Source organism: Falco cherrug, chromosome Z (genome assembly GCF_023634085.1).
Source record: "Falco cherrug isolate bFalChe1 chromosome Z, bFalChe1.pri, whole genome shotgun sequence".
Lineage (NCBI taxonomy): Eukaryota > Metazoa > Chordata > Aves > Falconiformes > Falconidae > Falco > Falco cherrug.
In genome coordinates, this window is record NC_073720.1 from 45,804,786 (window position 1) to 45,816,529 (window position 11,744).

At 45.0% G+C, this 11,744-nt stretch overlaps 1 protein-coding gene across 2 annotated transcripts; it reads right to left on the reverse strand.

Annotated features, from left to right (window-relative positions):
- Positions 1-1,610: 1,610 nt before the first annotated feature.
- Positions 1,611-6,590, reverse strand: PRXL2C (peroxiredoxin like 2C). Of its 2 annotated transcripts, XM_055699659.1 has the most exons (6): positions 5,924-6,587; positions 5,320-5,388; positions 3,783-3,836; positions 3,270-3,375; positions 2,892-3,023; positions 1,611-2,270 (listed from the first exon to the last, which is right to left on the reverse strand). In XM_055699659.1, the coding sequence occupies exons 1-6, from the start codon at positions 6,386-6,388 to the stop codon at positions 2,143-2,145; spliced, it is 954 nt and encodes a 317-aa protein (XP_055555634.1). In that variant the 5' UTR covers positions 6,389-6,587; the 3' UTR covers positions 1,611-2,142. The 2 variants fall into 2 exon arrangements, with proteins under 2 accessions (XP_055555634.1, XP_055555635.1); XM_055699660.1 differs by lacking the exon at positions 3,783-3,836 and having other exon boundaries at positions 5,924-6,590.
- Positions 6,591-11,744: the final 5,154 nt, after the last annotated feature.

Here is an 11,744-nt window from a genome sequence, read left to right on the forward strand (position 1 = left end):
ACTCTCCTCTGTCGTCTTCCCTCATTTTGTTTGCCCTCACTTGGAGAATCTTTCTGAACATGGGGTTTTGCTGGGAATAACACAGAGGCCGTGCTGTGGCTCCTGTCAGTATTGAAATGGTAGAGAGTAGATGACTTCGACCTACAGAGCCATCAAACTACAACTTAATTAGTTCCAATCCCCGTTAAGAGTTTGCAGTTCTTCTAGCTATAGTTAGTTTCATGTAATGTAGAACTGGCAATAGAACTATTCCCATTCTATATTATTTGAATTCTTCTGAAAGCCACACATGCAGAAAAACAGCTAGCCAAACAATTCCTTTAAACTCAAAAGAACCAAGAACATGAAAATGAAATGATTGCAAAATAGATGAGGAACTAGAGTGGGTGTCCGTGGCAGTAACGATCAGATGAATGAAGCTGAGTGGAAGCACTGCTAATAAACATTTATCATTCTTTCTCTTTGAAATTAAGTTTTCTGCTTTTCTTGTCTTTGTTTTACAAACATAAGACCAGTTTTCTACCTTGCTTTCTGCTGTGGGGGCAGCTGCGTTCCAGAGTTTCCAGCATACTCAGAAATCATCGGTGAGCTGGGGAGCCCTGGAGGGAGGGGGACAGCTCCTTCTTTATGAATGTAGGGGTAGGGGTTGATGGGAAAGGGACTTTACCCCGCTGTAACCCTCAGCTGCCATTGCCAGTCCCTTATGCCAAGTTCTGAGGAAGCCTTTGGCCAGCCCTGAAATTACACGGGTTCAGAGTCTGCACGTGACTACCTTTAGTCCTGTGCCGAGTGCTGTGGAGTCAAAGCAGGGAACTGAACAGTGGTTTTACGTTAATAATATCCTTCTTCTAAATACACTGTTATCAAAATGGGTATGTAATTAATAAGGTGCTAAGGCATAGTACCTCTAATGGAATTACACTGCTTAGTATCATTACGTTTCTTAAGCAACCCTTTTATTTTTCGTTATGGAACACTGCATTTAATTTCACATGCTCTAAATAGTGTAGAGCTCTCTGCAGCTTGCTCTGGGCCTGCCTGGTGACCTCAATGGATGCAGGGACAAAAGTCTTCACAGAATACTGTTTTACAATTGCATTAGTGTTAAAGCTTAGAAGGGGAGAGAATTTGCAGGTGACATCTGTATTAACTGTAGCATTTTACAGTGAAGGCCAAAGATCAGATACTGCAGAGAAGGATATGCTCCTCTGCAGGTCTCAGACAATCTTATTTTAAAATTGCTTAAAAGTAGTGACTCATGGATGAAGGAGGGCACATCTACTTTAATGAAAGCAATAGATTCTGAACATAAACATTTCTAGAAAAATGGGTAATATATCTAACAGAACTGCAAACCAAACTGTTGTCTTTAGCTCAGTTGTCTCAGACAGAAATAACCAAGGACATTTTTTCAGAGACCTCTTGCTCTGAGAGAAAGTACATACATACAAGGGAGAATATTCTGCTGCAAGTCTTCGTAGGAAAACAAGTAATTGACTACAGTCTACTCCAAAACTGACAGTCTGATCAGAAATATGTTTAGACATCTCTCCCTCATCTTACAGACCCACCTTTTTGTATGACACAGAAAAACTGCAGACAACGGATGATGTATTTAAAGTATTTATTTAAAACTATAAAATGCATTTCATAATGTCTGCGACAGATACAAAAGTAGGCAGAAGCTGAAGTCCCAGTATTCAAAACTGATTTTTCAAGGTTTATTTTAATACAAGACCACACAGTGCTAGAAGTTTTGAAACGTTGCTGGCAAGTATTGGATTGAAAGCCTGTGTGATCCGCTGAAAGCAAGAATCCCAAGTTCTTCCTGAGCAAAACCAGATTTTTTAGTTTGGTGCATCTTGAACAAAGATTTTTAAAATACATTAGCAAAATTGTTTGATGAGGAAATAATAAGATACAGGATTTTTTGCAATAAGCCTCAGCTGTGTTTTAGTTTTTGTTATCCTATACGCAACAGAAATACCACTTTGTGTCCATCTTCACTGCCAGCTAATTTGTTCTGTGCTCTCATTTTTTAGACAAAGGTTTCAGATGTCATGTAAAGACACAATGGTACCAATGCTTGTGGGAATTGTTCTTGAGGAGCACAAATTAAAAAAATTGTATCTTGTGTCAGTGTCATATGTCAATAATCTGGGGCTTGTTTGTGAAATTTACTGGTTTAACGCCTGCCAGCTGCAAAACTGTATTAATGGGAACATGATCCAGCCTGTTTTTATCAAGATGAAAAAAATGAACTTCATTGCCTGGAATGGAATGAGAATAAGATTATGTGAATAGTGGAATAAAATATTTATTTATTCAAAGACATAACTGAATCAAAGAAGCATTCTGATTTCCTACTAGTTGTTATACAAACGTGAACTTGCACAATATACTGTATTTTAAACAACAACAACAATTTTTGTTTTAATTGTTACAGAAGCAAGGAACATTGAAGCATCTAACTGAACTAAATCTGCTGTAGTATGATGCTTCCTAATGATTTGATGACTTTGTCATGTTGCAGCCCCATTTTCATGCATTATTCCTCTACTGAAATGACATTAAATACCTCAAATCAAATGTGAAAGCAGAACGTAGGTAAACACAACAATGTCAAAAACCCCCTCCATGCTCTGAAGCAGCTGTTGCACCAGCACTCCTATGAGCTCGCAGGACTGTGATCAGCTTTGTGCCACCTCTGTGGGAGGTGGGACTGCACTATGACACTTTAACTGGTTCCTTCAGCCAGCAAAATCACACAGTTCAACACAATACAATACTGTCTCCTTGGGGTCCACAGGGACAGCAGCCAAGACAGTAGCGCTAAAGCGAACAGCTGAAGAAGAAGACTGTTAATGTTCATGCAAAACAAAGAAGCTCACCTGGGCCTAAAATCAAAGCTCCTCCCTGCTGAGCAGGGTCTCCTTGAAAATCAAAAGCTGGGCCAGTCATTGCCCTCCACACACTCCTAATGCTTCCCAGGAGTGTGTTTGATTTTACGTGAGGGCTCCGCACTAAACGAAACAGCAAAACTCTTGTTATCTAGAAATACAGACGTATATAAGGAGAACAACAAAACTGAACAACTGCTCATGAATAGTTCAGAGTTTCCTGATTACCACTGTTTTGACAAAATACAGCCCACAACAGACCGTCTGGTGGGCAAGTCCCTTGGTATTTCATTGTGATTATACTATTTTATCAGAGCATTGTTGGTTTTCAATGTGTAAGTCCAAACAAGGTGAGAAAACTGTTCTTACCTGATATGTTACTACCTTCACCTCTTTTCATGCCAAGTGTTTTATAAATTTCCCTTTGTGGATCTACATACATTTCATGTGTATACCCAGTTAAACTGCAAAAGGGCTGCAAAATATATGCATACAAAAAAGTAGTATTTTTAAGGTTAAGACAGTAATTAGTCATTAATGTACTGACAGTGGAAAACCAGTGACACATACCCCCTCCCCAATTTGGAAACCTGTGGATCTGTCATGTAAGTAAACTAAAGGCCAAAAATGTTTAGCCACAAAGCTTTTAGCTACCAGTGAAATCAAGAAAAGATGATTCCTTAGTAAGCCCCAGTGGTTTTTAAACTGAAAGTTTATTTGCTTTATTCATGTACTACTATTAGAATTGCTTCAGGAAAAAGAATTCTGTCCTCTTTCTCTGTGGTTGCAAATGACCGTCTTTTCACCCAGCTCTAAATCCCTCAGTGCAGACCATTAAGACACAATAGAGCATACAATATATTTAATGCCTACTTTATTTACCTTGATGTGATGGTAAGATGACTGTCCAATAACTATAAGCCTCACATTTGCTTCCTAGAACAGAACACGGTATTGAAACTGTAAGGAGGAACTCTGTGTTTCTGCATGGCTGCAAAGAATTGCAGACTGGTATCCTGAGTTAATGATCACAGTGCACTCAGTTAAACTTATTTGAAATCAACATCATTTACACATTTGGAGCCTGCAGCTTTGTCTACCAATGACAGTTAGCTGCTACATTAATTTATTAAATGAAAAATTATTTTTAAAGACAACTTTTAAATAACAGATGTGTAAACTTCAAGTTTTCTGTAGCATTAGTAGCCATCTTTTCAATTGATTGCAACCTGCTATTATTTTGGAAATTCAAGATTTCCACTCAGTTGCACCTGCATCTAAAGCAGCAGCATGCAACACATACATCTGTGATTTACATATAGATGCTCATTAATAAATGTAACTTGAATCTACCTGTACTGCTTACTTGCAGGTGCAACATTAGGCCTGAGTCTAAAACAGAGGCCAACACTTAAGTTGATTTAGATGCCAGCAGAACAGTTAATAAAATGCAAAGTTGTTTTAATATTAGGGTGTAACACCTGCCTTTCCCATATAGAATCATTTTACTTGATATTGAAGCCCTCCTAAACATGGAATTCTCACACCAAGAAAAGCATGACAGTTTTGATTCCCTGTATACATTTGAACAGCCAAATTAAGAAATGTCATTCTGAGTAATGCTGATAGAGAAGTTTTGAAAAATCTGTCCTGAGAAGGGGAGCTGCCAAAGAAATTCCCCCTTTTCATCCCCAAGTCCCTAAGTAGTTCCATCTAAGGCTTGCTGTCAGCAAGGAGCTGTGTCTGTCATCAGCTGTGCTGCTGTTGGGAATAAAGTATGACAGAATTTCAATCAGCAGCCTAGAAGGGCCAGATTGACCTTCCACATTTAGCAGGGGATCACTGTCTTTCTCTGGTATCTCCTAACACCCAACACCCATCCATAGCAACCCCTGCCCACTACATTTCTCCTTTCTGTCACTATGCCACTCCTGTTTGTGCAGCTGCCTAGAGAACAGGTCACACAACTGATGCAGCTGACAAATAACCATAGAAAAAGAGACTATTTAATCGAGATCAATTTTCTGATCTTGTTCCACGCACAACCATCTGTCAGTGGTACCAGCACAACGGAAAGGGCAGTAGTTAGTGGTCAGGAAAAGACAGCTGCCCAGGGCACTACTAATACCAAAAGAACTGCCTGTCAGATGTTGTCCATTCAGAACACAGCAGAAAAACCTGCATCAAACTAACAGGGCAGGGAGAAATAAGGCTGCTGCAATGGAGCATGTAACGCAATAAATCCTCTCCTGTGTCTCCAGGCAGATGCATTATGGCTACTGTAGCAAACAATGCAAACTTTCTTCTGAGCCTTTTTTAATTCCTAGAAGGTTCAAGCCTCATGCAAGCCTGTGGCAGGACATAAGAAACCTGCTCAACTACATCAAGCCTATGTACGTATTAAAGGCAGAGTACTTACTTGTAAAAACGCCTTGGGGACCTTTGCCAGGTCTTCTACATACTCCTTACAGGTGTAACATAAAAAATTCTGCAACATAACCAGTTGTATGTGTCAGAAACAGACAACATCGCATAGCAATAGAAGGATCAGATTCTGACTTTGGGCACAAACCATGTCGGAGTTGATCAGGAACGGGACACAGGAAAGATTTAAGTTCTTTGCTGTCACCAAAGTCGGATTAGGATCCTGGTTTAATCCCAGCCTGAACAAGGCCACTGGCCTAGGGGCCTTGCCAGTATTTCTATAACTGGGTGTTTTAGAAATGCGAGAGCTGGCTCACTGCCCGGGATATCAAGGGACACAGTACTTTTTTCACTAAACACATGGCTGAAGAATTATTTCCTTTCAGGTGAATACTGTATCGTTTTACCTGCCAAAGAAAGGGGCGGCGGGGTGGCGGTGTTTTACAACTAATGTGCTTCGTATTTTCCTCCTGCCGCAGCGCAGCCTGTGCCAGCTCCCCGCTGCCCGCCGCTTGCGCAGCCGCGCTGGGCCCCGCAGGGCTCCCCCCGCGGCCCGCAGGCCGGCGAGACAACCCTCCCGGGCAGCCGCCCCTCCTCACCCGCACGAACACCACGATCGCTTTTTGCTCCCCGTACAGGGCCTTGAAGGGGACGCTCCTCCCGTCCGCGTCCACCACCAGGCAGCGGGCGGCCTCCCGCAGCTCCACCGCCTCCTGCCGCTGCCCGCGGCCCCATGCGCGGCCCACCTGCTGCGTGACCGGCGGCGGCGCCGCCGGCCCGGCCATGGCGCGCCGCGGCCCGCCGCTCGGGCAGGCCTGCCCCCGCGCAGGAGGAGGGGAGTAAGGCGGGGCCGCAGCGGAGAGCGCGGCGGCTATGAGGGTGACGGGCGCGCCCCGGCGGGCTGGGAGGGCCCGGCCCGGGGGGGCAGCCAGGCTCGGCGGCGCCTGCGGCCCGGCCGGCGGGGCGTTGGTGCGTCTCGGGCCTGGGGTAAGAAGAGCGAGAAAGCTGCTGCCAAAGCCGCTGGCCGGCGGCGGTCGGAAGGCGGTTTTGTGCCTGGAAGACATAACAAAATCGAACCGGGCTTCCCGGCAGCGGTGTGCGAGCAGCAGCGGCGACTGGTCACGCAGCCTCCCTGTCAGGGGTGGCCTGGCGGGGTGCCGTGGCCTTTCAGAGGTCTGTGAGCGAGCCACGGAGCTCTGTTGTGGAGGAGTTGTCACACTGCTGCATCAGAAGAAACCAGGCCCCGTTCCCATGCAGCGGTAAAAGCAGAAGGTTACGGACCTGGGCGGGTGAAGGCGCAGGGTGCTGAGCAGCGCCCGTGCCAGAACCGAGCGCACAGAGGAGCGTGAAACGAAGGTGGCTGGGCAGCTGAAGAGTACCGTGGTCTCCGGGACTGTTGTGTTAGCTGACAGCTTTGAAGGAGGAGAGCACTTCCCTTAGCTAAGTGGGCAGAGAAGAATTGTTGGCAGGAGTAGGACTGGAGGATCTTCAGGAATTACTGGCCTTCGTGAAGCTCTCCGGTGTTAGTTCCAGAGTGCCTCCAGGCAAACTGTCCCAGTGTCTATAGTGTTGATGTTATTCAAACTTGTATCCGCTGTACTTTGTGTGAAGCCCATTGCTTTTATATGACTAGGAAACCTGTTACATGATAGAACAGGTTAATTCCGTTACTGCAGTGACTTTTCAGCCGTACACAGACAATTGCTAAATTGCCCTCAATCTGCTGTTTCCTAGACTAAATAATTTAAAAAAATTATTTCTTCTCATCAGTCAAGTTTTCTACAGTTTCTGGAATACAGATTTTGTAGTTTCCTCTGGAATTTCTAGATGGTTTCTGTCATTCCTCAGGTTCAGTGCCTAGAACTAGACACAGTATTTTAGCTAAGTGTTAAATTTTCTTCATGTCTTGGGTCTGTACATCCCCTTAGACGTGCTGGTATTGTGGCTGTGTTTTTTGCAATGGCACATTTTTATTGAATCCTGTTCAGCCTGAGAGCCACTATCACTTCCAGCTGTTCTTGCCAGACCTTCCGTAGAAGGGAGTGCATTACCAGCATTTCTCTTGCATTAGTCAGTGAAAGAAATTCTCTCTAGTGTCACAACGTCAGAAAAGTCAAATGAGCTCCATATAAGACATCTACACAGGATGATAAAGCATAGTGGGACCTCCAGCTGGGATACCTCCCAACTCTGTTTTGTAACTCTTGCCAAAGAGAGCTTCAGGGCATGTAAGGTGATTTGTGCCATGTTAACAGAAATGACGGGTCAGCTCTGCATTATTAGTGACAACCTGAGGGAAAGTAATCCCTGACTGATAGCTTTTTACAAGTTTCCAGCACATACACACACAGGTGAAACTATCCAGTATCCACCCACTAGTATAGTCCTGTTTCAGAAATGAAAGTTTATTTCACCATGTGGATCCGGCTTGTGGCCTTGCCAGGTTAACTGTGAGCATAATAATACTACTACTTTGCTGAGCTAGCAAATCAGTGTTTGAACATCAGCAAAGCATTTCTTGTGTATTTGCCTATGTCTGTGTACTTCAAGGGCTAATCTTTCAGTCAAGTATGTCCTCACAATGACTTTGATTTAAAAGGCAATGAGCTCAAAGTAGTAAAGAATTTCTGAAAATTGTGAAACTTACATTCTGCTAGGTGCAGTTGGACTTGCTGATCTTAAAGGTCTTTTCCGACAGAAGTGATTTTATGATTCTGTAAGAATTTGGGCAGTATTTACTCCCCATTGTTACTGTCATCAGCCTTTTTTGTTCACTTAACATTTACCTATATATTATGCTGTCAGATTGCTTTAACTAGCAGTGGATGAACCAAACATGGGCTGTGCAGCACTGCTCTGTGGCCCCACAGCAGCACTGATGGGAATCATAGAATCATACCCTTGACTACTGCAGAATGTAGCAAAGCAGGGACAGCTGACCACATCCGATATGCCTTGCTTTTTGTCAAGAGGCTGAAGTGGGCAGGCTGAGCGTGTAATTTTGCTATGTTGGAGCCACAGCAAAACTCTGGGTAGTGTTGGGCAGGGCTCAGGAGCACAGCTTTGTCATCAGTATAGCTTGGACCACAGCCCTTGCCATTGCAGCTGGAAATTACAGCCTGCAGATGACATGGTTGTACTACTAGAGGGTACAACTACCTCTGATTGGGAGTACAGAAAGGGATGAGCCTGTTGATGAAACAGAGTTGGGCAGCATGGTGTTACAGACTCGAAGGACACTGTCCCAGCCCAGTCTGTGCATATCTGACCTTGTGCCCAGAATGCTCATTCTCACTTAATTTGAAATGAAATGCCTGAGGAGTCCAGCCTGTCTGCAAGAACTGGTAAACATTCCTACTAAGCCAATCAAGACTGCCTGCAGACCTCACTCCTTTATGCTATTTGGCCTCCTTAAACTAGCTGAAAAGCATATCCTTAACACTAGGTTTCAGCTATATACAATTGAGGAATAGCGACTTCTGAGGATATTCACCAAAGCATTCTCTACAGCCCCTCAAAAGTGTGGTTCTAATATTTTATGCAGATTCTTAAGTGTTGCTAGAATAGAAATATATATCACTGTCATCCCCAGTTTTATGAAGAAAGAACAGAGGTGAAGGCAGTTGAACACTGACATGTTCTCTGAAAGAGGAAACACTCAAAATTACGAGTCACTTTTCAAAGCTGAAGCTTAAAGGCTTTCATTTATGTATGCGTAACAAAAATACAGATGTAAGTTCCACTGACTTGGGTAGGAAGAAAGACTCCGTATCTGCCAATACTCTGGACAGTACTGACTGTCTTAAGATTGCAGGCTACTAAACCCACATAATTCTTCAATATGAGCTGTGATTAGGGAAACTTCCCCTTCTACTCTTTTCTTTATAGCTCTTAAATACAGAAATGTTGGTAACTTAAAAACGCAGTCATCAGAATGATGTCTTTCACAGTGTCCTAAGGAGAATCAATTAGTACATTGGCATTATTAATCATAATATAACATTAAAGATGCAAGTGTCTTGCAGTGCAATTTACAGTTGTAAAGAGAAATTTATCTAATACTTAATTAACCAAGGGTTGGGTTAATTTGTGCTGTGGGTAGGTGTCATGGTTGAACCCTGGCTGGCAACCAAGCCTCATGCAGCTTCTCACTCACTCTCCCTCACCCAGAGGGATGGGGAGGAGAATCGGAAAGGAATGTAAAACTCAAGGGTTGAGATAAGGACAATTTAATAGGTAAAGCAAAAGCTGTGCACACAAGCAAAGCAGAACAAGGAATTCATTCACCACTTCCCATTGGCAGGCAGGTGCTCAGCCATCCCCAGGAAAGCCGGGCTCCATCACATGTGAAGTTTACTTAGGAAGACAAATGCCATAATGCCAGATGTCCCCCCCCTTCCTTCCTCTTCCCCCAGCTTATATACTCAGCATGATGTTCAGTGGTGTGGAAGATCCCTTTGGCTAGTTCAGGTCACCTGTCCTGGCTGTGTCCCCTCCCAGTTTCCCGTGCCCCACCAGCCCTCTCGCTGGCAGGGCTGAAGAGACTGAAAAGCCCCTGACTTACTGTAAACATTACCCAGCAACAACTAAAAAAATCAGTGTGATGTCAACATTGTTCTCACACTAAATCCAAAGCACAGCACTGCACCAGCTACTGAGAAGAAAATTAACTCTGTCCCAGCTGAAACCAGGACAGTCTCCATCCCTTATTCCATACCATTTACATCATGCCACACTTTCCAATACAACCTCATTAACCACTCACCTTTCCCGTCCTTTGATATAATACACAGGTATCATCCTCCTAGTCTATGGACCACCCCTGTAAAAATGTTAATAAAATGTCCACAGAATGTCTGTTGAGTTCATTTAGTTCATGAACACGATTTCTTCTGGTGGTCACTCAGGAGAGGAGAGGTTGTGTGTTGTACGGGGTGATCGGTCACCAAAGCCAGCTCAGGTCAGGTCACTGCTGCACTTGCACTGCTTCTTGTAAGGCTTGTCCTCCAATGGTTCAGGTGGTTCCTGCTGCAGTCTTTCCTATAACATGCGACTCAAATAATGAGTTACAACAATTCAAAGGTATTTCCATTACAGTCTTCACCTGGTCCCTTGGGAACAGCCCATGGGGTTTAACATTGCAATGAACTCCTCCCCTTGCTCCTTCTAAGGCTTAGAGCCATGCCATGGAATGCAGGTGCTCAGTGGGCCACTTCTGGTAAGCCCACTTTGGACTTCCCCACAGACTGCAGTCCCTTAGGGTTGTACCTGCTGCAAGTGGAGCCTCAGCTATGACCCACAGTCTCTCCAGGGGTATCCCTGCTGCAGCGCAGACTCATCCACAGCCACAGTCACTTCGAGGTGCATCTGTTCCAGCACGGCCTTATCCATGGTCCGTGACCATTGACCTGCTCCAGGGTGGCCTTACCCACAGCCACAGTCCCTTCAGAAGTAAATCAGCTCCAGCATGGCCTTATCCCTGGCCGCAATCCCTCCAGGGGTGTTACTGCTCTGTTGTGGGCTTATCCATGGCCACATGCTTTGAGGTGCTCCAGCATGGCCTCATGCACAGCCACTGACACTTCAGGGTGTACCTGCTGCACCATGGACTTGTCCACAGCCAGAGAGGCTTTGATGTGTACCTTCTCCAGCGTGGACTTGCCCTTAGGCCACAATCCCTTCAGAGGCATACCTGCTGTGGCATGGACTTATCCATGGCCACAGACACACTGACGTATACCTGCTCAGGTTTGGACTTATTCATGGCCACAGGGGCTTTGGGGTGTCCTGCTCCCATGTGGACTCATCCACAGGTCACAGTCCCTTTGACTCAAGCTCACACTGGAGTTCCAGCCTGTCCAGCAGAGCAGCACAGAAACAGCAGCCATGCCCTGGCCACCTGCCAGCCCCGGCGCATCGCCATGGCTGTTGTCAGAATGTTCCCAGGCACAGCACAGTGAGTGATAAGCAGTGCAGCAGCACAGCAAGCAGCAAAAGCAAGGAGCAGCCACTAACGAGCACTAGAGTCTAATATACAGTGAGGCAAGCAAGCCCTGTGGCAAGCACAGGAGCCTGCCAATTCAGAGCTAAACAGCAATAGCAGCTATAAATTTCAACTAGCACATTCCAGTCAAATCTGTTGTTATCTTGAACCCTTTGAGCCCCATGTTGGGCACCAAGAAGGACTGTCATGATTTAACCCTGGCCGGCAACCAAGCCCCACGCAGCCACTCACTCACTCCCCCTCACCCAGAGGGATGGGGAGAAGGATCAGAAAGGAGTGTAAAACTCAAGGGTTGAGATAACAACAATTTAATAGGTAAAGCAAAATCTGTGCACACAAGCAAAGCAGAACAAGGAATTCATTCACCACTTCCCATGGGCAGGCAGGTGTTCAGCCATCTCCAGGAAAGCAGCGCT

Bases quoted from the DNA above. Each gene is read 5' to 3' on its own strand.
- PRXL2C (XM_055699659.1), bottom strand. From the start codon at position 6,388: ATGTCTTCCAGGCACAAAACCGCCTTCCGACCGCCGCCGGCCAGCGGC. The intron at 3,376-3,782 runs GTAAATAAAGTA...TATATTTTGCAG, and splicing joins CATCTTACCATCACATCAAG to CCCTTTTGCAGTTTAACTGG. The intron at 2,271-2,891 runs GTGAGCTTCTTT...ATTCCATTCCAG, and splicing joins AGCTTTGATTTTAGGCCCAG to GCAATGAAGTTCATTTTTTT.